At 41.8% G+C, this 27,467-nt stretch overlaps 1 protein-coding gene across 2 annotated transcripts in view; it reads right to left on the reverse strand.

Moving 5' to 3' along the window:
• The window catches only part of sacm1lb (SAC1 like phosphatidylinositide phosphatase b), a 74,814-nt gene extending 51,842 nt beyond the window's left edge, over positions 1-22,972 (reverse strand). For both annotated transcript variants that reach the window (XM_073024323.1, XM_073024322.1), the window contains exons 1-2: positions 22,895-22,972; positions 1,936-2,033 (exon numbers count right to left, since the gene is read on the reverse strand). In XM_073024323.1, the coding sequence (XP_072880424.1) occupies positions 1,936-2,033; positions 22,895-22,926 (130 nt within the window). In that variant the 5' untranslated portion in view covers positions 22,927-22,972. The remainder of the gene's footprint in view (positions 1-1,935; positions 2,034-22,894) is intronic.
• Between the last annotated feature and the right edge of the window lie 4,495 nt (positions 22,973-27,467).

The raw sequence follows: 27,467 nt of genomic DNA on the forward strand, positions 1-27,467 counted from the left end.
AATTCCACGTCCCATTCCCATTCTGATATGTCTATCCATGGCCTCCTCTATTGTCGAAATGAATCCAAACTCAGGTTGGAGGAACAACACCTTATATACTGGCTGGGTAGCCTCCAACCTGATGGCATGAACATTGACTTCTCTAACTTCCGTTAATGCCCCTCCTCCCCTTCTTACCCCATCCCTGACATATTTAGTTGTTTGCCTGTTCTCCATCTCCCTCTGGTGCTTCCCCCCACCCCCCCTTTCTTTCTCCTGAGGCCTCCCGTCCCATGATCCTTTCCCTTCTCCAGCTCTGTATCACTTTCGCAAATCACCTTTCCAGCTCTTAGCTTCATCCCACCCCCTCAGGTCTTCTCCTATCATTTCGCATTTCCCCCTCCCCCCACTACTTTCAAATCTCTTACTATCTTTCCTTTCGGTTAGTCCTGACGAAGGGTCTCGGCCCAAAACGTCGACAGCGCTTCTCCCTATAGATGCTGCCTAGCCTGCTGTGTTCTACCAGCATTTTGTGTGTGTTGTTGTTTGAATTTCCAGCATCTGCAGATTTCCTCGTGTTTGCTCATGGAATTTATGTTTGACATGTGTGTAATGTATTGTGCTACTGGATGGCAGGGTAGCGTAGTGGTTAGCACAATGCTTTACAGTACCAGCGACCAGGGTTCAATTCCTGCAGCTGCCTGTAAGGAATTTGTACGTTCTCCCCGTGACTGTGTGGATTTCCTCCGGGTGCTCCGGTTCCCTCCTACAGTCCAAAGACTGTAGGTTGATAGGTTAATTGTTCATTGCAAATTATCCTGTGATTAAACTGGGATTAAATTGGGCGATTGCTGGACACTGTGGCTCAAAGGGCAGGAAGGGCCTAGTCCACACTGTATCTCAATAAAAAAAATACTCGAAAAGACAATAAATTTGAACTTGAACTTGAATTAGTTCTCTGATGTACAGAGTACACAGTCTCTTCTATCTGCATGACATGAAACTAGAGGACATAAACAGAAGATAACTTTACACCTATCAATCTAATTCACAAAGGTCAGATATACAATCGAAACTAAATACTGATATTTTAAATGACAACCCAGTATAATGTGGCAACATAGTTCTAAGTGATACACCTGTATCAACAGCAGAGCCTGTTTATTACTGACCAGTCCACGCCCACCAGCTTTTAAAGCTGGATTTGTACTCAGGCTCAAAAGGTGGGACAACATCGCCCCTAAGAACTTTGTTCCAGAGTCCCAACAAGAAGATAGTCTTGTCTCAGAATCTCAGTGTACCCCTCCACAAGTCTCCACTATTCCACACCCTTTTCGTCATCCTTTCTTGTTCACTCGTAATTCTCCATAAACATAATAGATTCATACAAAACCAAATGCCTATCCCTTACACATGCTTTAATTTCTGGTTTTACCTGATCTTCTAGTCCATTCTTCTGGACTATCCACTGATCCCTTTAACCCTTGATAACCATAAATGTATTTATTTCTTAATGATCTCAGTGACTAATCTTCCACAGCCACACAGAGTACAGAATATCAGAGACTCACCACATTCTAGCTATCACTCCTAATATATCACTTCTAAATCTTTTATTCTGAGACTGCAACCATTACTCCTAGCCTCCACAGCCAGGAAAACAGTCCTCTCTGCAGTGAGCAAACACGAGGAAATCTGCAGATGCTGGAAATTCGAACAACACACACAAAATGCTGGTAGAACACAGCAGGCCAGGCAGCATCTATAAGGAGAAGCACTGTCGACGTTTCGGGCCGAGACCCTTCGTCAGGACCTTCCTCTCTACATTGACCCTGTCAAGCCCTGTTATAATTACATGCACCTACTTCTAGCAGCTTGACTATATTAAATTCCATTTTAAAATGTTTTTGCTTGCCAAAAAGATTATTAGTACCTTGCTTCAAATGCAGGTCTTACCTCCAAGGGTGATTTCATTAGAGACCCGGTCGATCATGAGAACATCATTGGATCCATCATCACAAGCCTCAAAGTAGAACTTTTCTGGAGTTGTGTGCCTTAAAAATTAATTTTGAAAACTACATGAGAAAATATCAAAGCTTAATCTAATTGCCAAAAAAGTACTCTGCAAGCAACGAATTATGGATGACCATGGAATGAAGATAAATGAGGACAGAATCATAGAAATTTTATGACGTACAAGGCTATCATGTCTCTGCTAGTCTAAAAAGAATGCCTAGCTTAATTCTACCATCCATTGTTAGATCCATGACTCTGAATTTCAAGTATTTCATGTACAGATTCAAGTGCTGACTACATGTGATGTTTCCCATCACCCTATCAGAGAGTGAACCCCAGATCCTTATCATCCTCTCAGTGAAAATATTTTCCTCATCTTCCTCCCATCACTCAATTAATGAATTTAAATCCATACACCTTGGTGTGTGAAGCTTTGGCCAAAGAATAGCATTTAATACAGTACCGTGCAAAAGTTTTAGGCACATGGAAAAAAACATTTTGTAAAGCAAAGATGCTTTCAAAAATAGTGAAATGAAAAGTTTCTAAATATCAAAAAGTTTACTATTAGGAGCAGTACATTAAAAAAAAACCTAAATCAAATCAATATTTGGTGTGACCACTATTTGCCTTTAAAGCTGCATCAATTCTCTTAAGTACACAGTTGTGTAGTTTTATATTTTAAAAATTGGCTGGTAGGTTGTTCTAAGCATCTTGGAGAAATTGCCACAGTTCTTCTGCAGACTTTGGCTGTCTCACTTGCTTTTCTCTCTCCAGGTAATCCCAGACAGCCTCATTAAAGTTCAGCTCAGTGCTCTGTAGAGGTCATATCAGCCGTTGGGGTGGAATGTGTTTGGAATCATTGTCCTGCTGCAGAATAAAGTTGGGACTGATCAGATGCCTTCCTGATGGTATTATGTGATGGATGAGAATCCGTCTGTACTTCTCAGCATTGAAGATTCCAACTCCTTTTGCAGAATACAGCCCCAAACCTGCACAAAACCTCCACCGTGCTTCACTGTTAGCTGCAGATACTCATCCATGTAGCGCTTTCCAACTCTTCCATGGACAAACTGCCTCCTATTTGAGCCAAAAATTTAAAATTTTGACTTCTCAGCCTGGAACACTTGCTGCCATTGTTCAGCACCCCAGTCCTTGTGACTCTTGGCTCTGTTTCCACTTTGAAGGAATGGCTTTTTGGCAGCAACTTTTCCCCGAAGACCACTTCTGACAAGTATTCTCCAGACTGTAGAAGGATATAATTGGGTTCCAGTGGTTTCTATGAGTTCAGAGGTGATAGCAGTACTGGACTAATTCTGATTTAGAAGAAATCTAAATTTCTACAAGATTATGAGAGGCATAGATAGGGTGGATAGTCAGTAACTGTTTCCCAGGGCACCAACAGCAAACACCAGAGGCCATATGTACAAAATTAAGGGAGGGGAGTTTAGGGGAGACATCAGGGGTAAGTTTTTTTTTTACACAGAGGGTTGTGAGTGCCTGGAATGACTTGCCAGGGATGGTGGTGGAGGCCAAAACATTAGGGGTATTTAAGAGCCTCTTGGACAGGCACATGGATGAAAGAAAAATGGAGGGTTATGGGGTAGTGTGGGTTTAGTACTTTTTTTTTAAAAGGATTATATGGGTCGGCACAACATGGAGGGCTGAAGGGCCTGTACTGTGCTGTAGTGTTCTATGGTTCTATGGTTCTAAATGGCAGTTTGATGTTTCTCTCATCTGCTACACTCATGGCCGACCACTGAGTTTCTGATCCTCAACTTTGCCCGTTTCTTTGTACTTCTTTAGAAGAGCTTGGACAGCACATCTTGAATTTCTGCTTGGGAGAGATCTTACTGATGCAGGACGACCACCTTATGTCTATTGCTATGCTCACGCTTGCCATGGTGTTTGAATGTTAAAGTGTCACATCTGCCACACCCTCACCTTTTAGTTTGGTTTTCCTTTGGCCAGTTTGATTCCTTCTACACCTGTTTCTGTTTCAGTTAATTAGTTTAGTTCAATTCAACTTATTATGTCATTGATTATCTGCATTGGTTTGTTTTCTTTGTTTAATCATTACCTACAAAGTAATCAAGTTTTTTTAATATATTGAGAAGTGGTCTTTTACTTAATATGTTACCGGTACTTCCTTTATCAAATACAATAATTTCTCTGTCACATTTAATTTTTTTTGTAAAATGAATGTTTGGAAATCTAAAATTTGCTCTTTTCTACTGACACAGAAGACAAAAAAAAGATCTAAATCAAAATTCATGTAAAAAATCTAGGACGGCTAAGATTTTTGCTCAGTACTGTATAACTCTACCAAATCACCCCAATGTCATAAATCACAGATAGGTTTCCTTTCATTATCCTTTCTTCCAATGAAAACAACTATAACTTATCCAATGTTTCCCCACTGCTACAATTCTCCAGTCCTGTCAACATCCCTGTGCATCTCCTGTGTTTTTACAATGGCATCAGATCTTTCCTGTGTTACAGAGACCAGAAAGCAGAGAATCCTTCAGCAGTGAAGATTATAGCAAAGACTTTTTCCTTTCTTTCCAATATTTTTTATTAGTTTCTACATAGAATACAGAGTACAAGAAAGCATATATAAAAGGTCAAAAAAGATAAAAAGAACTACGAATTACATTATATCTGATCACAAGAACAATCTCATTACCCCATATTCATGTAAGTTAATCAATAGTTACATTGAAATATACTAATTTATTACAAAAAAAAAATCTAACCCCTACCAAGACCGAAGCTGTTTAGTAAGGAGAAAAAAAGGTAAAATACCTTCTCATATAATAAAAATTAATAATAGCCAACAGACTTTCTCCTTTCAAATTCATTACCAGCTTTTATCAATTACACAATCCCCATCTAGGCCTTTGTTTCACTTGCATTTTACACGCACACTCCACCTGAGGAGTGATGAATCAGTATGTGCATCACAGTTCACATGAGTACTCATGTGGACTACAACCAATTAAATACTGTACTTTGAAGATCATCTTGGAATGCCAGGTTCAGTAGATCTGCTACTTTAGAGGGAAAAAAGGTGATCCAAGCGCCAAAGTCAGTTAAAGAGTATCTCTTCCAAATTGCATAAGCTAAAAAGATACTACCTATTGAGACTCCCTTTTATATAATGAATTACTTGCTGACATTCCATGGCACAGACCATGGCATCAGAGAAAAACACTAATCTAGGGTAATTGAATCTTATTTGATCCCAGGAAATGCCCAACCACATACCTGTGCCAGCTGTAAGATGCCCTAGCTCTACCTTCATAACATAATACACTGTGCCCCTATCTCAGTTCATTTGCTGCCGACACTCCAAATTGTATGCTCTTGTTACTTCTGCAATTGCTCTTCACCAGCGTCAAACTTCCTCCCTTTGTGAACAAAAGAACATTTGAAACAGCAACAGGAGTAGGCCACCTAGCCTTGAGTCAACGCTGCCATATTATAGCTGATCTGGCTGTGGACTAAACTCAACCTACCTACTTTTCCCCATAACACTTACTTTTGCTTCCATGCAAAAATCTATGTGTATTTAATGAGGTACTCTACTGCTTCTCTGGGCAGAGAATTCCACAGATTCATTACTCTTTGGGAAAAGCAGTTTCTCCTCATCTCTGTTTTAAATCTATTCCCCTGAGTTTTGAGGCTATGCCTCCTAGTTCTAATCACAGTCATCAGTATTAACAACTTTCCTGCCTCTACCTTATCTATCCCTTTTATAATTTTATTTTTGAATGTTTCACCATTTAAATAGTAATCTAATCTTCCATTTTTCCTTCCAAAGTGGATGACCTCGCATTTAACAGTTTTGTACTCCATTGTTTGTTAAGCTCACTAAAGGCACAAAACATTTGCAATTGAAAGAAAGAAAGATTAGCTTTATTTGTCACATGTATATTGAAACATGCAATGACACGTGTCATTTACGCCAATGACCAACACAGTCCAAGGATGTGCTGGGGGCAGCTCGCAAGTGTTGCCATACTTCCAGTGCCAATATAGCAAGCCCACACATCTTTAGAATGTGGGAAGAAACCAGAGCAATGGGAGGACACCAACAGGGAGAACATACAAACTCCCTACAGACAGTGGTGAGAATTGAACTTGGAACTTGTGCTGCTAATCACTATGCTACCATGCCACAATTGGCGGGACACCTTCCCAACACAGTTCATGCAACTGATTAATAATATCAGCATTCCATGGAGGGCTCATCTCTTTGGTTAGGCTACTGCAACCCAACGCTTTGTGCTATATTCTGTCCTTGAGAAGTTAAAGGCACAGATAATTATATCAGACTTTATTCGACATATAGTGCCTGTCAGCTTTGCCTGATTATTAAGAACAGTGTTGTAACTGGAACAATACAAGACCCAGGACTTCATCGACCTCATCACGTCCACAATAGTGAAAAAGTCATCTTACTAATTCCACATTTCAGCACTTGATACGTGACCAAACAGGACATCTCTTCAAGCACTCAGCAAGGCACTTGTCAAATATACTGAGGGCTTCTGCCTCTGTTATCTTTTTCAGCCAATGAGTTCCAAACTCCTACCACTTTCAAATCCTTCAGCCAGAAGTCCCACATACAGAAAGTGATCAGAGCAGCATTTCTACACTTAAAAAATATTGCAAGCATACGCCCGTTTCTGTCACATAATGAGGCTGAAGAACTATTTCATGCCTTTGCATCGGATAGACTAGACCTTTGCAATGTACTTTTTCCTGGCCTTCCAAAGCAATCCAATGACAAGCTTTAATTCACTCAGAACACTGCCACCAAACTTTTCACTTAAAACCATGATGAGGGAGCATATCACTCCCACCCTAACTACTCTTCATTGGCTTACTGTATCTTTTAGAATTGATTTAAAAGTTCTCTTACTTGTTTTTAAAGCTCTTAATGGTCTGGGACCGGAGTACATCACAGAATCACTTTCGTTTTATAATCCTGCTTGAGCTCTCTTCTTAAATTTAAATAATCTCACAAAGAAAGTTGGCAGGTTAGGTTTTCTGAACTACGCTCGTAAGCTGTGGAATTCAATGCCTAAACCTACAACAGAAAACTATAAACTCAGCTGACACTTTTAAACATCACTTGTAAACTATTTACAGTGGATTCTGGTTAACTGGTACACATCAGGACCAGAACATCTTGGCCCAATTAAGTGGCTGACCCAATTAGCCAAAGTTTCATAAAAGGTATAAAAATACAAACTACTGCTTAACTGAGTAACAGATTATATATTTAAATGAAATACAGAACAAATTAGAATACAACCAATACTACTAGAGTACTATAAAGGCGTGTATTAGTTTTGAATAGTTGTCGACTGAAGAATTCAGTCCAGGGTACGCTGTTGCATACTTTTGATTGACTGTAAATGAACAAAATCAGTGCAGACATCTAGTGTAGGTAATGGGACAGCCTTCAAACAATGCTTTCGACAATTGCATCTTCCAAATCTTTACTTTCATTGTAACATTCAAGCTGATTGTTGATACCACCAAATTCTTCATAGTTCAATTGTTTCATTTTAATTCCTGGCTGTTTCTGACATCTCCAAACCTAAATTGCTGAAAACGCTGTGAACAAAACAGTTCTGAACTGTCTTACTGCTTATTTCTCGCCAACCATCAGTGTCAAAAATCACTCTTTCTTAAACACAAACACGTGACTGGCGGTATTTAAATACTGCTCGCTGTAAGCACAGTGCAGTGTCTAACGGCCATGCAAGTGCCACCAAGTGGCTGCCTCTTTGAGCTCATCTGCGGAAGCAGCTTAAATGCCTCTCTTCAATGTCTCGTTTACCTATTCAAGGTGGTTGGGGTTCTAATGAGGTCCTGATCTGCAAGTGGCATACAAACTGCTTTTTTTTTAAAACAGCGGGTGAGTTCCCATTCCTGGAGCTCGTCAGCTGTCCGTTTTCCGACATTCTCCAGGCTCAGCTTGGAAGATGGCACCTCCGGAGTGTGGCTCTGTAGACAACTGATTCCAGGCTTGAGCTACTGACTTGGGCATCGCGGGAGATGGAACAGCAGGATTTCACTGCAGCAGATGTATGGATAAGTGACGCGGCTGAACGTAATATCCTAGTCTCCCCTTCCACTGTGAAAATGGGTGCTATCTCTCTGTGCCTTGTTCATGAGAGAGAGCGCCTGCGGCAAGTCGAACTAAGCAATAGTTTTTGCTGACTGCAGATCATGGTCTCTCTGAGTGTCTTGCTGTTGCATTGTGGGTGCTGATGCTTTTTGCTGAAACGGGCAGGGGGAGTCTTATGTGTTGATGCTTGGTGCTGCTTGTGCAGGAGAGGGGTAGAGGCAGTTTTGGGGTTTCAACGTGTTTCTGTCATTCATTCTTTTGGAGTTGTTTTTTGTGGATGTCTATGAAGACTAGTATTTCAGGTTATATACTGCATATATTCTCTGATAACGAATGCACGCATGTAACGCTAGTTAGGAACTGTCCGGCAACAGCTTCCAGTGCCAATTAAGCGGTATAGTGTCCCAAATAAAGAAAGGGAATCCCAGCTATTTTCAATAAGTTTTTGCTCTTTAAGAGTTGTTTCAAATAAGCAGCTGTCCTGTTTAACTGACTGCCCAATTAACCTGAATCCACTGTATTTATCCTTGCTTTTAACATCTTTTTGCCTTTTAGTTCCAGGTTTACTTTTATTTTGTCTTTTTTCATGTTTTTACTTTATGCTATTGTAAGATGACAAGTTCTCTATAAATAAGTTATTATTATAAAAGCTCTGGTTTCTGAATTCTTGGATAAATGATAAAACTCCTTTCTACATATTCTGACAAGGCCCCTCAAAAGTTAACCCATCTCTGGTCCAATGAAAACAAGCCCAATCTCCATTAGCAACTACCCTCTACTGTTACTTCTGTGGCCACAGCTGGAGTCTTGTGCAGGGTTGGAGTTAAAGATGCTTGTAGCCAAAAACTGCTTTTCTTCATAAAATCTACAGCAGACATGTACAACCAAACTCAGAACCTATTTCCAAAGAGGGATGATCCTGGCAACTATAAAGCCCTTTAGCAACAAATGCTTTCCAAGCAGCTGCAAGAAACTTAGTCATCTGCCAACCTTCAACACATATTTGCATCAAGCAGGTCACTCACACAACAGTATCACTGGTCAGTTTCCCTTTTGGAAAACATCCAGCTCTCCATTTCTACTACTTAGCTGTATTTTCTGGTGTGTAGAGCACAACTTGGTGCAATCATTTTCAGAGCACATGAGCAGAACAATTAGCTCTTCTGTCTATTCTATCAAGCAATGAGATCATGGGTCCTTTGTGTTTTAATGCAATATACAGGTTGACCTTCACTAATCCGACTACCTGTAATCCAGTTCCTTCGATAATCCGGCACTGATTTCAAATTTTCCATGCAACTGTAATTTAAAATTTCCTGGGCCACCCTACCAATCTGCTGCGCATTGCTTTGGTTGTGCTAGATCTGTTCACATGTTGGCTCGCTCTTGTAAGCACAGGCAGGCGATTCCTGCTTGTTTTCCTGCATTTATTAATATAATTTGCATGAAGCGCGACCGCCCAGCCCCTGCCCATCTCACCCACCAGCGGAGGGTGAGCTGGCACACGCTAGGTCGGTTCGCCTTCTCGCCCGCCTGCCGGCAGTAGCGCACTACCCTCCAGCATCACCCGGCCTGTGATCCGTTCTCTTCTGCCTACGACCTCAGACGTGGTGACCCACTGAATTTAAGCACATTACTAAGTGGAGGAAAAGAAACTAACGAGGATTCCCCCAGTAAGTGCAAGTGAAGAGAGAAGCCAGCACCGAATCCCTGGCTGCCTGGCGATCGCATGAAATGTGGGGTATAGAAAACTTCCTTTCTCCGACTTCTGCTTCTGCTCACCCAGATGTGCTGCCACCATCATCAACAGATTTTGAAGAAACTGTTGTACCAGTTTCAGCACCAGTTCCCGATGCTTCGCTCATTTTTCAAGATGAAGATGTAGATGATCCTGACAACCCCACACTTGCAGATATGTAACTTTGCCTGAAGGTATATTAAGCATCTCACTTTAGCAGTACTCAACTGTTCTGTTTAAGTTAATTCCTGTACATCTACCTGTACTCTTTATTTTATCTGTGCCTGTACAGTATATTACTTTATTAAAATTTCACTTGCTACTCATTTAATATTTCTGTTTCATTATTATCTAACTTGTACTGATTTACATGATATTTTAAAGGTGCATTTTGACGTTTAGTGCATGCATATTGGTCTTGCCCTTGGCTTGATGGCTATTGGGCACTGGTTTTTAAAATTACCAGTGAGGTTTTGGGGGTGACACTGAGACCTTGCCCGCTTATAGCTGTATTTGGTGTGGCAGATGGTGCTTTGGGTTTAAATGCAAACCAGTCGGATATCATTGCATTTACATCGCTTTTGACCTGTAGGAGAATCTTGCTGGTCTGGAAATCTGCCACTCCCCCATCTGCTGCTGCTTGGTTAGAGGACGTAATGTTTTTTCTGAAACTAGAAAAGATTAAATTTACTCTGAGGGGGTCTGTGAAAAAGTTCTATTCAAAATGGGGACCTTTCTTGTCATATTTTGGAAGTCTTAAGGAATTAACTACTAGTTGAGGGCATTTGATTGTACTTGGGAATTTGCCCCCTTTTAACACACATATGGTTTACCTCACAGGGTGGTTGATGAATTGTAAGATGAGTGTATTCTGGATCATCTGCCGTGTTGTGGATGTGTGTGGGCCTTCGTCTTGAAGGAGTGTTGGAGTATGGCTGTGAAATGTCCGTACTTGTATTTGTGAAGTGTTGTATTGTAAATACATTAGCTGCAATGGTATGCTCGGGGAGGGCGGGTGAGGGGAGTTTTGTTTAGGGATAAGATATAAAAGCAAAATGGAGGAAAATGTAATGCATTACGTATTCTGTATTGTTTCATTCCTTCAATAAAAAAATTAAAACAAAAAAAGTATGATGAAGCAGTTAGCTATTGCTTAATGTGATCCTTCTGTAATTCGGCATTTTCACTAATCCAGCACTCCTCAGGTCCCAATGGTACCAGATTATAGAAGGTCGACTTGTACTTCATTTAGTCCCATATCTCTTAAAAATGTTCAAGGAGAGAATTTCAAAGTTCCACCATCTTCTGCATGTTGAAAAATTATCTAATTTCATTCCCCGCTTACTTCCAATTTTTAGTTTTTACACTCTTCCTAACCAGTAAAAGTAGATTCTCTTCATATAACCTTAACACAACCAATCCTGTAATGGTTTGAAAACTTTAAGTGAAACCTCAGCTGCCTGTGTGTGTGCGTGTGCACACATACATACATACATATATATATAAATACACATACTTATGAATCATTTGAACTGTATCAGTATCATAAAAAAGCAACTACGTGTCTCTATCATATAAAAGACAATCTAAGTTCTCTTCATTCTTTACATAGAAATAAAATATCTGGAAACAGTTGGCAAATTCTTATCATGTACTCACAAGGTCAATGATTGAAAGCTAGCACAGCATCCTTACTAACCATACACTATAATCTTAAATTTAAATTTTAAAAGGTGTGGAAAGTATTTGTATTTATTTATATTATATCCACAAGCTATCAGATTTAGTACACTACATTCCCAACAACCAGTACCTATGTAGTACTGATGGAGACAAAGACAGCTATGCCTTTTCAAGGTAAGGATTAAGAAGTTGCAGCTATCTAAGAGCTAAAGTCTTCAAAAGCAAAAATATAGAGTTTGAGGGACCACTGAAGAGAAATGCCTCACAGGCAGAGAGGTAACAAGATTACGAGGAAGCAGTTTTCATAATGGAGAAACATACATCCTGCATACTGATAACCAGGCTGAGAAGATGCATGGCGTATCAGGCAAGTGAGTGACTGAAATAGATAGATAGATAGATAGATAGATAGATAGATAGATAGATAGATAGATAGATACTTTATTCATCCCCATGGGGAAATTCAACTTTTTTCCAATGTCCCATACACTTGTTGTAGCAAAACTAATTACATACAATACTTAACTCAGTAAAAAATATGATATGCATCTAAATCACTATCTCAAAAAGCATTAATAATAGCTTTTAAAAAGTTCTTAAGTCCTGGCGGTAGAATTGTAAAGCCTAATGGCATTGGGGAGTATTGACCTCTTCATCCTGTCTGAGGAGCATTGCATCGATAGTAACCTGTCGCTGAAACTGCTTCTCTGTCTCTGGATGGTGCTATGTAGAGGATGTTCAGAGTTATCCATAATTGACCGTAGCCTACTCAGCGCCCTTCGCTCAGCTACCGATGTTAAACCCTCCAGTACTTTGCCCACGACAGAGCCCGCCTTCCTTACCAGCTTATTAAGACGTGAGGCGTCCCTCTTCTTAATGCTTCCTCCCCAACACGCCACCACAAAGAAGAGGGCGCTCTCCACAACTGACCTATAGAACATCTTCAGCATCTCACTACAGACATTGAATGATGCCAACCTTCTTAGGAAGTACAGTCGACTCTGTGCCTTCCTGCACAAGGCATCTGTGTTGGCAGTCCAGTCTAGCTTCTCGTCTAACTGTACTCCCAGATACTTGTAGGTCTTAACCTGCTCCACACATTCTCCATTAATGATCACTGGCTCCATATGAGGCCTAGATCTCCTAAAGTCCACCACCATCTCCTTGGTCTTGGTGATATTGAGACGCAGGTAGTTTGAGTTGCACCATATCACAAAGTCCTGTATCAGTTTCCTATACTCCTCCTCCTGTCCATTCCTGACACACCCCACTATGGCCGTGTCATCAGCGAACTTCTGCACATGGCAGGACTCCGAGTTATATTGGAAGTCTGATGTGTACAGGGTGAACAGGACCGGAGAGAGTACGGTTCCCTGCGGCGCTCCTGTGCTGCTGACCACCGTGTCAGACCTACAGTCTCCCAACCGCACATACTGAGGTCTATCTGTCAAGTAGTCCACTATCCAATCCACCATGTGAGAGTCTACTCCCATCTCCGTTAGTTTGTGCCTTAAGATCTTGGGCTGGATGGTGTTAAAGGCACTAGAGAAGTCAAGGAATGTAATCCTCACAGCACAACTGACCCCCTCTAGGTGAGAGAGTGATTTGTGCAGCAAATACGTGATAGCAGCAAATAAACATCAAAAAGAGCATCTCTGGCATTTTTCACTTAGCTGTGATGTAATATCTAATAAGACCTGCACTAGTTAAGTGATTGATGAACATTTGTGGTTAAATGTTGTTTCTTGACTATTAGTTACAGGGATACACACAATTATTTTTATTTGTAGGAATATTCAGACAATCCGGTTAGAAATGAAGGAAAACTCATTAGTCACAGTCAATCAGAAGAATAGTTATATTTTACATAGGAACAATAAATTCGCTGGATAATGCAACAAAATACACATCGGAAGTTTGTTTTTTTGATATAGTTGCTTTTTATATGATTATTACCTTCAAATATCTACACGAGTATAAATGACTTTTCAATAATAACTTTCTAAAGTTTGGAAAACTCTTACTGCTAATTAAAAGTCAAATACAGTACAAGTTTATAATCTATACATTCCTCACTGCTGGCTAAAAATTATTCAAATTCTTTGATTAAAACAGGAGGTTTACAATGTTGAAATGGATTATTGTTATAAATAACTCCAGACTGCCTACTGAGCTGTCTGATCAGTGATGGAACCTTGCACCTTATATGAAGGGCAGAATTGTCCGAACAGCACCCATAATTTAGCAAACTGCTACTGTGCTCCAATTAAACTTCAACTTTGCATTAAAAATACTAAATAAGAAGGCTCTTTGGAGGTACACCAGAACTAAATACACAGTGTAGCCTGTTGGATATACTTTGTGTCCCTGAAATCTACAGTTATCTTCCTTATGTGACTTCTGTGAGGATAGCTTTACAGAGAAGCCAGAGAGCATCACTGAATGTGCTCCTGCTGTAAGTTATATATTTGAATGTAGTAGCAGGGTTAGATTACTTAGCCATTTAAAACTAAATAATGAAGGAGACATGCCTACACTGTAAGTTTATCACCATAGATTTATCGACTGATCCTTATCAGAATTTCTGCTTGTGACCCATTAGAAATAGGAGCAGAATTAGGTCATCCAACCCATCGAGTCAGCTCCACCATTCCATCACGGCTGATTTATTATCCCTCTCAATTGCATTCTCCTGCCTTCTCCCATAATCTTTGATGCCCTAGAACCCATCAACCTCCACTTTAAATATACTCAATGACTTGGCCTCCAGTCGTCTGTGGCAATGAATTCCACAGAATACTTACACTCTAGCTAAAGAAAATCCTTTTCATCTGTACTAAATGGATGTCCCTCTATTCTGAGGCAGTGCCCTCTGGTATTAGACTAATCCTCTATAGGAAACATCCTACTCACATCCATTCAATCCAGACCTTTCAATATTCAATAGGTTTCTATAAGAACACCGGCCCCCCCGCCCTCATTCTTCTAAACTCCAGTGAGTACAGGCTCAGAGCCATCAAATTCTCGTCATGTGCTAATCATTTCATTCCTGGAATCATTCTCGTGAACCTCCTCTGAACCCTCTCCAATGCCATTACATATTTTCTAAGACAAAGGGTCCAAAACTGCTCAAAATACTCCATGAGGTACGATCAATGCCTTAAAAGCATCAGCATTATATCCTTGCTCTTATATTCTAGTCCTTTCAAAATGAATGCTAACATTGTAGTTGCCTTCCTTAAGACCGACTAAACCTGCACAAGGACTTCCAAGTCCCTTTGCAGTGTAACCTGTTGGATATACTTTTGTGTCCCTGAATCTGAAATGATTTTTGAATTTTCTCCCCAAATGAAAAGTTACCCCTTTATTCCTTCTACCAAAGTGCATCATGACCTTACACTTCACTACACTATATTCCATCTGCTACTTCGTTGCCCATTCCCCAATACGTCCAAGTCCCTTTGCAGACTTCCTGCTTCCTCAACGGGATCTGCCCCTCCACCTACCTTCCAATCATCTGTAAACTTGGCCACAAAGCCATCAATTCCAACATCCAAATCACTGACATATAACCTAAAAAGAAGTGGTCTCAACACAGGTCCCTGTGGAATACCACTAGTCACTGTCAACAAAGCAGAATAGGCTTCCTTTATTCCCACTCTTCCTCCTGCCTGTCAGCCCATCTTCTATCCATGCTAATAACTTTCCTGTAATAGCACGGGCTTTTATCTTGTTAAGCAGTCTCATGTGCAGCAACTTGTCAAAGGCCTTCTGAAAGTAAGCAACATCTTCTTTATCTGTGTTGTCTGTTATTTCCTCAAAGAATTCTAAAAGATTTGTCAGGCAAGATTTCGTCTAAAGGAAACCATGCTGACACTGGCTGATTTTATCGTGTACCTTCAAGTAGCCCGAAACCCCATCCTTAATAATGAACTCTAACATCTTCCCAAACAGAGGTCAGACTAATCTCCATTCTCTGCCTCCCTTCCTTCTTAAAGAATGGAGAGACATTTGCAATTTTCCAGACCTTCAGAACTACTCCAGAATATAGTGATTCTTGAAAGATCATTACCAATGGTTCTCTTTAGCTACCTCTTTCAGAATCCTGGTCCAGGTGGTTTATCTACCTTCAGACCTTTCAGCTTCCCAAGCTCATTCTCCTTAGTAATTGCAACAACACTTACTTCTGCCCCCAACAATCGCGACTTTCTGGCATACTGCTAGTGTCTTCAACAAAGGAGACCTACACAAAAATGTTCATCCATCATTTCCTTGTCCTCCCATTGCTACCTCTCCAGCATAATTTTCCACTGGTGTGATATCCACTCTTGCCTCTCTTTTACTCTTTATATATTTGAAAAAATTCTGATAGTCACTTTGATATTATTATCTAGCTTACCTTCAAATTTCATCTTTTCTCTCCTTATGGCTTTTTTAGTTGCCTTCTGTTGGATTTTAAAAGCTTACCAATTCACGTCCCACTAATTTTTGCTGTATTATTGCTCTCTCTTTTCCTTGTATGTTGTCTTTGACTTCTCTTGTCAGCATGGTTGCCTCATCCTCCCTTTAGAATACTTCTCCTTTGGGATGTATCTATTCTGTGCCTTCTGAATTGCCCCCAGAAACTCCAGCCATTGCAGCTCAGCCATCATGCTGCTATGGTCCCCTTCCAATCAACTTTGGCCAGCTCCTCTCTCATGCCTCTGTAATTCCCTTTACTCCATGGTAATACTGATACATCTGACTTTATCTTCTTCCTTTCAAACTGCAGGGTGAATTCTATCATATTTTGATAACTAAGGGTTCCTTTAACTTAAGCTCCCTAATCAAATCTGGTTCATTACACAACACTCCCTAGTGAGCTCAACCACAAGTAGTTCCAAAAGGCCATCTTGTAGGCATTGTACAAATTACATCTTTTGGGATCCAGCACCAACCTGTTTTTCCCAATCTACCTGCATATTGAAATCTCCCATCACTATCATAACATTGCATTTTTTACATGCTATTCTATCTCCTGTTGTAATTTGAAGGCCTGTATACAACTCCCATCAGGGTCTTTTTACTTTTACAGTTTCCTACCTCGACCTACAAACATTCTCCATCCTCCAATCCTATTCTCTGACCTTTCAAAGGATATGATTTCATGTTTTTTTTTAACCAACAGAGCTATCCCACATCCTCTGCCTATGTGCCTGTCTTTTCAATACCAGGTATGTCCTTGGATGTTAAGCTCCCAATTATGATCTTCTTTCAGCCACGACTCATTGATGTCCACAACGTTATACATGTCAATTTCTAATTGTACGAGAAAATCATCTACCTTATTCCATATACTATGTGCATTCAAATATAAATTTTGATTGCACAGCGGCGCAGACACAGTAGAAATTCTCCCGCGCAGGTCCAGAGCGGAGCTTGAAAAGCCCAGTCTCCATAAAAGAGGTACCATCTAGCAGAGCGGTCATTGTCGATGTGGTCAGTGTCAGAGCAGTAAGGCTTTGGCTTTCCAGGCTTCAGCAAGGTAAGTAGGTAAATTTATTTCTTTTCTTATTTAATTCTTGAAAGGATTGGGGGATGCCTGCGGGGCCAGTGTTCTGTTCTGGGTGTCAGATGTGGGATTTCCAGGAGACTTCCAGCCTCCCCGATGGCCACATCTACACCAGGTGCATCAGAATGCAGCTCCTTAGAGACCGTGATAGGGAAATGGAGCTTCAGCTCGATGCCCTTTGGCATATTAGGGAAAGTGACAGGAGGTACAGGGAGGTAGTCACCTCAAGGCTACAGGAGACAGATAAATGGGTGACTATTAAGAGAGGGAAGGGAAAACGTCAGATAGTGAAAAAACACACCTGTGGTCATTCCCCTCAATAGTACATACTCTATTCTGAGTACTGTTTGGCGGGGGGGGAGAGAAGAGAGACCTCCCTGGGGGAAGCAACAGCGGTAATGCCTCTGGAACTGAGCTTAACCCTGCAGCTCAGAAGGGTAGGGAACTGAAGAGAATGGCAACAGTAATAGGCAACTCTACAGGTGATTCTCTGGAGGTGAAAAAGAAACACGGATGTCAGTTTGTCTTCCAGGTGCTAGGGTTCACAATGCTTCTGAATGCATCCACAATATCCTGAAAACGGAGGGTGAGCAGCCAGAAGTCGTGGTACATATCGGTACCAACGACATAGGTAGAAAAAGGAAGGAGGTCCTGAAAATAGAATACAGGGAGTTAAGAAGCTAGTTGAGAAGCAGGACCTCAAGGGTAGTGATCTCGGGATTGCTACATGTGCCACACGACAGTGAGGATAGGAATAGAATGAGGTGGCAGATAAATGTGTAGCTGAAAAATTGGAGCAGCAAGTAGGGATTCAGATTTCTGGATAATTGGGACCTCTTCTGGGGCAGGCAAGACCTGTACAAAAGGGACAAATTGCAGTTGAATCCAAGGGGGACCAATATCCTTCTGGGCAGGCTTGCTAGAGCTATTGGGAGTGGTTTAAACTAATATTGCAGGAGGATAAGAACAAGCATGATAGAGCTGAGGATGAGCCAGCAGATTTATGATGGGTGTAATATGAATGTAAGAAAGGATGTGTAGCTGGATTCTGGACTTCCTGTCAGATCGCCGGCAGGAGGTAAAAGTGGGTCCCATCACCTCTGCCCCTCAACACAGGTGTCCCTCAGGGCTGTGTCCTAAACCCCCCCTCCTTTACTCTCTGTATACCCATGACTGAGTCATCACCCACAGCTCCAACATGCTCATTAAATTTGCTGATGACACTACACTGATTGGGCCTAATCTCAAATAATAATGAGACAGCCTACTGAGAAGAGTAGGGATGGCCTTCTTTCATCAGGCCATCAGACTGATTGATACAATTGTACTTCTATGCTATATTGACTGTCCAGTTGTACATACTATTTATTATAAATTAATATAAATTGCATATTGCACATTTAGACGGAGACGTAAAGATTTTTACTCTTCATGTATATGTGTCTGGGTAGTCTTGTTTTGTCTTGTGGGTTTGGAGCTCCTTTCTGGGGAATGCGCTAAGATGATAGCGCAATATTAATGCGCAGCAGCCTCTCCGGACTCTGGATTTGGTGATGACCAAACATTATGTGGATTTTCTGGTGTAGTCTGTTTTGTCGTGTGCTTTTGTGATATCATTCTGGAGAACGCTGTCTCATTTTTTAAATGCATTGCATTTGTGGTTTCTAAATGACAATAAACTGAAAATGAACTGAACTGATATGAAGGATGTAAGAAATAAAGTTAATTCAATTCAATGACTGCACACAAATGCACACAGTGCAACGAGTTAAACTGCACCACAGAGACAAAATCTTAAAAAGTGAAGAATGCAGGACTGAAAATGCTGTATTTAAATGCATGTAGTATTCCGAATAAAGTGGGTAAGCAATTAGAGATTGGTCGGTATGACTTTGTGGGCATCACTGAGTCGTGGCTGAAAGAAGGTCATAGTTGGGAGCTTAGCATCAAAGGATATACTTTATATCAAAAGGACAGGCAGGAACACATACGCACTAGTGTGGCTCTGTTGGTAAGAGATGGAATTAGTTCTTTAGAAAGAGGTGACATAGGATCAGAGAATGTCAAATCTTTGTGGGTGGAGTCAAGAAACAGCCAGGGTAAAAAACCATTATGGGATTCCTATATAGACCTCTAAATAGTACCCAAGATGCAGGGTTGAGATTGCAAAGGGAGCTGGAAAGGGCATGCAAGAGGGGTAATGTCACAATTGTTTTGAGGGACTTCAATATGCAAGAGGATTGGGCAAATCAGGTTGGTGTCGGATTACAGAAGAGAGAATTTGTGGATGCCTTAAAGATGGCTTTTTAGAGCAACCTGTGGTTGAGCCTACTCGGCAAAAGGCTATTTTAGACTGGGTATTGTGTAATAATCCGGACTTTATTAGAGAGAAAGTAAAGGAAACCTTAGGAAGCAATGATCATAATATGATTGAATTCATACTGCAATTTGAGAGGGAGAAGTATAAGTCACATGTATCAGTATCACAATGTAATAAAGGAAATTACAGAGGCATGAGAGAGGAGCTTGCCCAGGTGGACCAGAGCAGGTTACTGGCGGGGATGATAGCAGAGAAGAGGTGGCTAAAATTTCTGGGAATAGTTCACAAGGCAGAGGATAGATATGTCGCACAGTAGTTCTCAAATGGCAGGGGGAGGCAACCGTGGCTGACAAAGGAGGTTAAGGACTGCATAAAAGCCAAGGAAAGGACATATAATGTAGCAAAAGTGAGTGGGAAGTCAGGTGAATGGGAAGTTTAAAAAAAAATCCAACAAAAGGCAACCAATAAAGCCATAAGAAGGGAAATGATTAAATATGAGGGCAAACTAGCCAATAATATAAAGCAGGATACTAAAAGTTTTTGTCAGTTACATCTTTGCATCTGTCTCACTGTGGAAGACACTAGCTGTATGCCAGAGGTAGGTCCATGAGTGTCAGGGAGCAGGAGTGAGTGTCATTGCCATTACAAAGGAAACAGTGTCAGGCAACTTCAAAGGTCTTAAGGTGGATAAGTCACCTGGACCAGACGGACTACATCCCAGAGTCCTGAGAGAGGATGCTCAAGAGATAACTTATGCATTGGTCATGATCTTTCAAGAATCACATGATTCTGGCATGGTCCTGGAGGACTGGAAAAATGGAAATGTCACTCCACTCTTTAAGAAGGGAGGAAGGCAAAAAAAAGTAAATTATAGGCCAGTTAGCCTAACTGCAGTGGTTGGCAAAGTGCTGGAGTCCATTATTAAGGATGAGGTTTCAGGATACTTGGAGACTAATGATAAACAAAGTTAAAGTCAGCATGGTTTTTGTAAAGGGAAATCTTGCCTGACTAAGTTGTTAAGAGTTCTTCAAGGAAATGACAAGCAGGTGGACAAAGGAGAGGCAGTGGATGACATTTACTTGGATTTTCAGAAGGCATTTGATAAGGTGCCACATATGAGGCTGCTTAACAAGATAAAATCCCATGGCATTAAGGAAAGATACTGGCATGGATAGAGGAATGGCTGACAAGCAGGTGGCAGTGAGGGGGAATAAAGGGGGCCTTTTCAGGTTGGTTGCCAGTGACTAGTGGTGTTCATCAGAGGTCAGTATTGGAATCGCTACTTTTCACACTGTCTGTCAATGATTTAGATGATGGAATTGTTGGCTTTGTGGTAAAGTTTGCAGATGGCTCAAAGATAGGTAGGGGGTAGGTAATCCTGAGGAAACAATGCAATTGCAGAAGGACTTGGACAAATGGAAGAATGGGCAAAAAATGGCAGATGGAATGCACTGTTGGGAAATGTACGATAATGCATTTTGGTAAAGGGAACAAAAGTGCGGACTATTATGAAAATGGGGAGAAAATTCAGACATTAGAGGTGCAGAGGGACTTAGGAGTCCTCACGCAAGATCCCCAGAAGGTTAATTCACAGGTTGAGTCCGCGGTAAAGACAAGTGCGCTATTGCCATTCATTTCAAGGGGATAATATTGAGGTTTTATAAGACACTGGTCAGGCTGCACTTGGAATTGGCACCGTGTACAAGTCTGTCACCTTATCATTCGGCAGGTAACTGCAACATAGGAAGGAATATTACTGTCACGTGGATCTTGAATGAGTACACGATCCTGAACCTACAGGTTGTCTTAATGTCCGACAAAGATATCAAATTACAGCCGTAGATATAAAGTAACCTCAAACAATTTTTTAACAATCATTACAGTTCGTCAAAATATCAAGGTTACAATTTGGAAAATCGTTTGGCCTCAGTAAACTTTGATCCATCATTCTGAAGTCTATTGGTCAGCATTTACATAGAACATTACAGCACCTTACAGGCCCTTCAGCCCCTGGTGTTGTGCCAACCTTTTAACCTATTTCTTAACTCTTTGAATGTCAACAGGGGGAAAAAATGACTCTCAGCAAATCCCTAAGTTGTTATCTGAACACTGAGCACTGACGCAATACCAGAACCTTTATTACTATGTATTGGTGCAACATAGGTATTATTACTATGAGTTGGTGCAACACTGCTCCAATTATTAACAATTTCTTAACCAAAAATGTTTAAGGCTGAAGAATAAATTAGATGGGCTAACTTAGAGCAGAGATGTGCCAAAATCCCATGAAATGCATAAGTATAAAGAGACTGAATGAACATGTCTTGTTATTAAACAAAGCAAACTGCATTAACATGCTCCAATCATTCAACATAGCTTTTCCAACTCCATGTTGCTGTTTCATGAACTAGGAGTTAAAACTAGCATTTCAGAACTATTGCAAAATGTAAGCCAGCCCTAACTCCTGCTCCATTTTCCCAAGGAAACAAGACTTCTCGACAATGAGGGATTGCCATTCCTTTTCACTTTTGTACTCCAGGGACCAGGAAGGGGTGAAATATACCTTTCCCCAACCACAGCATGCTTCAATCTATGAAATGAACTCAGCAGATTAAGTCCTTATAATCAGCATTGATTCTTCCACTTAACTGAGGAGTGGAGAATAACTAACTCTTCCTCCTCCAATAATGCCACCTTTGCTTTCCCAATCCTATCCCTCCACACCATGTCACCCTTCACTCTGGTGTGAATCTCCATAACCCACCCTAAAAGATTCCACTTCTCCCTCTCTATGTCTGACACCCCTCCTCCTCCAGCATATTTGTTGCACACTCCAACCTATTTCAACCATCACCCTCCTCGCAATTTTCTAAAACATTTGCGGTGTCCAGAACTCACTCCCTCACCCTCTATCCAGGTGACTACAATTCATTCCTTCCCCACTACCAGGTGTTGACAGTTCACTTCCCCACCCATTCAGGTAATGCCAATTCCTCTCATCTGCACAATGTGCCTCGCTCAGATCCTCTCACATCTCTCCCAGTAGCGTACTTCTATAAGCACCACCAACCCTCCCACCACCCTGACCTGTTGAGTGGATTGTCTCCCATCACTCACTCGAGTATCCAGTTCTCCCTCGCAAATGGTCATTTTGCCCCATTCTCGTGCCCTTCCTCAAGGTGTCCGTGACTCACCAATATACCGAACCCTCCCTCCCCATAATGCCAAAGCTGTGCCCATCCTTCCCTCAGCCCCCTCCGAAACACCTTCTACTCTACCCTTCTCCGCTCCTCCCTGTATCCTACCCCTCCCATCCCATTCTCTCTGCTCCACTCCCTTCTTCCTCTTACCCCTCCCTCCCCTCTTCACCTCCCACCAGCACTCTCCCTTCCTTCTCATTGCCTCCGCTCCCGTGCACTCCCCTCCCTTGCCAGTGGATCGATAGCATTCTCGTCCCTCACTCACAGCTTCAAGCTCTCATACGCGGCGACCGCCATCTTGCTGTTTCCGCCTCCGGCCTCGACCTCTGACCTCCTTGGGCGCCGTGACGCGATGACGTGGCACGTCGTGCCGGCTGGACGGACGCGGGGCGATGAGGAACAGAGAGGTGGGGAGGCTCCACTCTCCGCCCAGGAACAAGTAGGCGAGAAGATGACTACCTCCACCCGCTGCTGGTTGTTAATGCAACCTTTTTTGATTGCTAATGCATTTTGGAACAAAATCTGCCATTGCAGGAAATCCAAAACTAATTCTGGTTTGCCCACAGCAGGTCGAAGGTGGAAACGGTGACCCCCAAACCCTCTTTCAGAGCTGGAAAAACGTGAAGGCGAATGTGTTTGAAATAGAGGGGGAAGGGGTGGAGAGAATAGCGAGGGTGTTTGCGAAAGGTGCAAGTGAATTATTGTGTTCCCCCCCCCCCCCCCCGGGTGCTGGGGAAGGAAGAGCTTAAATGTCAGATGCTTCTCCTTTGGAATGCTGATAGGGGAGAGGGTTTAAAGAATAGACTGGTAATGGAAGCCTATTGCAGCTAGCAGAAATTATGGCTGTTGGTCTCCTGTACATTAGAAAAATCATCAGAAGTTCTGTAGATGCTGGAAATCCAAAGTAACATACACAATTCCAGCTCTTTGGCCCTTTTTCCATTGCTGCCATCAAAGAGAAGGTACAGGAGCCTGGCATTTCAGGAACAGCTTTTTCCCCTCCACCATCAGATTTCTGAATGGACAAGGAACCCATGTACACTACCTCACTTTTTTTTTGCTATTAGCACTAATTTAAGTTTCTAATGAACTCCAAATGAAACATACCCACTGTTGTGCCTTCTTTGTAATTGCACCAATATGTTGGACCCAGGATAAATCTTCAGAAATGTTGACCTCAGGAACTTGAAATTCCTCACCCTTTCCACTGCTGAAACCTCTATGAGGTCTGTCGTGTGTTGCCCTGACTTCTTCCTGAAGTCCAGTCAATTCCTCAGTCTTACTGACATTGAGTGCAGGAATGTAATTGTGAGACAACTTAACCAGTTGTACTATCTGGCTCCTCTACGCCTCCTTGTCACCATCTGAAATTCTGCCATCAACAAGACCATGACTACCTCCCAGGTGAGGTGACACTTCACCTGCGTGTCTGTTAGGGTCATCTACCGTATCTGGTGCTCCCGATGTGGCCTCCTGTATATCGGTAAGACCTGATGTAGATTAGGAGACCACTTCTCTCCATCTGAATCTTCCCAGTGGCCACCCATTTCAATTTTGCCTCCCAGTCTGACATGCCAGTCCATGGCCTCTAGTGTCAAGATGAGGCTATGCTCAGGTTGGAGGAGCAATACTTTGTATTCTGTCTGGGTATGCACCAACCTGATGGCATGAACGTTGATTTCTCAAACTTCCAGTAATTCCCTCCCCCACTCCCCTCCTTCACCATCTGTTACCCTCTCACTCCTTTTTACCTGCCCATTACCTCCCTCTGGTGCTCCTACCCCTTCCCTTTCTTCCATGGTCTTCTACCCTCTCCTGTCAGATTCCCTCTTCTCCAGCCCTTTATCTCTTCCATCATTCATCTTCCCAGCAATTCACTTCATCCCCCCTCCCCGGTTTCACCTATCACCTGCTGCCTTGTACTTCCTCCCCACCTTCTTATTCCGACTTCTCCCCTTCCTTTCCAGTCCTGATGAACAGTCTCAGCCCAAAACATTGACTGTTTACTCCTTTCCATAGATACTGCCTGGCCTGCTGAGTTCCTCTAGTATTATGTGAGTTTAGGCAACTTCCAATTCGCACACACACAGACATTCACCATCTGCGAAGAACATGATGCAATACTCCATATTACCTGGATGGTGAAAAGCTGCTGACTATTGCTCCAGAAACACCCAGGCAATACCGTCCAGAAAGTGTCGTGCTTGATTGAAACTCGTTCCCCGAGAGCACACTGACTACTGTACAGTGTATACCATCTGAGAACTGCAGTATTGGTACGCTGTTATTGTGCTGATGGTTCTGACAGCACTTCCTTAACCCATCATCTCAAACAACAGGAAGGAAAACAAAAGTAATATGATAATTCAGGCACTTCCCCTCGAGGTTTCACTATCCTCACTGGTGGAAGTATAGCTATTCCTTCATCACTACAAGATCCAAATCCTGGAACTCTTTACCGAGAAGTATTGTGAATGCACCTTCATCACAGAATGTCACTCAAAAAGATGGCCATCAGTGCTCAGGTAGCAATTTAGGAATTCGCTGAGGGTCATTATTTCCCCTGTTGACATTCAAGGAGTAAGAAATAGGTTAAGAGGTCAGCACAACATTGGGGGCCGAAGGGCCTGTAAGGTGCTGTAATGTTCTATGTAAATACTGACCAATAAACTTCGGAATGATGGATCAAAGTTTACCGTGGCCAAATGATTTTCCAAATGGTAACCTTTATATTTTGAAGCAAATGTATAAAAGTAAATAGCAACTTTCGGGGGGTGCGGGGGTTAAGGTTGGGAATATATCTGGACAGCTTAAGGCTTGTTTTCCCCCAATGGTGAAAGATTAAATTCAGTATGGAGAAAAGATCCTAATAAGCGGAGAATCTTCAGAGGTAAGGAGCAGCAAAACTATGGAAATAAAAATGCTAAAATAAAAGGTGAATAAGATTGTGCTGTTTAATATACAGGTACCGCCTGGAAGATTGAAAACACTTTTAAGGAGAAGCTGCATCACAGACTTACTGGATCAAATACCCCATTTCTGTGCTGTAAAATTGTGTCATGGTATAAGAGGCCATTTGAGTGAGTAGCTCGTCATGTTTCGGGCCATGAATATACCAACTAGACAGGAAATATCTTAACAAACGGCACTCATGAAAAACTGCATCCTCAGAATTGAATTTGGAAATACAGCCATAGAGTAAGAATGAGAATAATAAAGTCACTAACCTAAAAGGCAACTTTGTCTCCACAGATGCTACCTTACCAACTGGGAAATTCCAGCATTTCAAAGTATATTTGTTATCAAAGTGTGTATACTTTATACAACCTTGAGATTCATCTCTTTCAGGCAGCTACAAAACAGAAACCTAATAGAACCCATTAAAATAAAAGACTGAACACCCTAAAAGTGCAGAGAGGCAAAAACAAATTGTGCAAACAGAAGTAAACAAGTAGTATTCAGAAATGGAAGTTCACAAAAGTGAGTCCACAACCAGGCAGATTCAGAGGCTGTTACTTGCAGGCCACCACCTCAGTTCAGCACAGCGCAGAGCAGCGAGCTGAACCGGCCTGTTCCTCACCTTCAGCCCTGACGACCAGACTTTCTCAATCTGGCCCGGCACTTAAATTGTCATTCCTCACTCTGAGACCCGAGCCTTGCTGCTTCATTATGCTTTTGGGCCCGAGTTGCTCCGCCTCAATTTGGCCCATACCTGACCTTTACAGTTCGGCTCTGCGCTTACACCGATCAAACCTTGGGTCTTTCCTCACCCTCGAGCCCAGGCTCCGCCTCAAGTTGGTCCTGCTGCATCGAGTTGCCTCCATGTCCGCTCCAGCAATGGCCATAGATTGGCTCATCCCCTGCTGTCCAGCCCAGACCCTGCTCCAGCCCCCTTGATTCAGCCTGTACATGCCGTGTCACAACTGCCCGGTACCTTCAAGCCTTCAGTTCACACTGCGAAAATATGCCAGGTTGTACAGACAGTTCAAAAGCTCAACTCTTAACGGGGAAGTTACAGGCTATTGTTTGCAGGGATCACATACCAGAAAAAATGTGATTAATAAAGTATTTAGTTATTTTATTTGCCACCAGCAAGTAGTCATTGAGCTCCACCAGCACCATCTTAAACCAGAATTTTATATTTTTATTCCATGTTCTTGCTTAAGAATCTTGCAAGATCCATCTCTTTCCTCACTATTGTCACTCTCTGCATCTCTCAAATCTTTCCCATCTTTGTAACCACTTATCTCACATCCTGCTACACCCCCAACTCAACACTCATTTGTGAAAGTTGACATTTCCAGCAGGCCAGGCAGCATCTATGGAAAAAAAAAGTACAGTCGACGTTTCGGGCCGAGACCCTTCGGCAGGCTGCCTGGCCTGCTGAGTTCCTCCAGCATTTTGTGTGCTTTGCTTGGATTTCCAGCAGCTGCAGATTTTCTTGTTTGTGAAGCTGACATTTCAAACCAGTTTTGTTAGTCTGGCTTGATCTGCTGTATTTTCCGTCATTTAGAATTTCAGTATCTGCAGTTTGTTTTCCATGAGACTGATTAGAAGCATCAAATTCTATGTTTGAGTTTGCTTTGAATTCCTTTTGAAATCAAAGTGAATGTAACCACCCCTCACAATCCTTCCATTTGTAACTGTTTTCATTAAATACAAATTGCCATAGCTAGAGATCCTATTTAAAGTGCACAGTGCATGAATATTTCATTAGTCTGCTTCTAATAAGTTGGAATACTTTGTTCCATCAAACAAAAATAACAAATCACCAGTATGAAAAGAAAATGTTTCTAGAATATTTCCCCTTCATATTTTGTTCAGAGGAATTTTGGTGA

The sequence above is a fragment of the Hemitrygon akajei genome, chromosome 20 (genome assembly GCF_048418815.1).
Source record: "Hemitrygon akajei chromosome 20, sHemAka1.3, whole genome shotgun sequence".
Taxonomy (NCBI): domain Eukaryota; kingdom Metazoa; phylum Chordata; class Chondrichthyes; order Myliobatiformes; family Dasyatidae; genus Hemitrygon; species Hemitrygon akajei.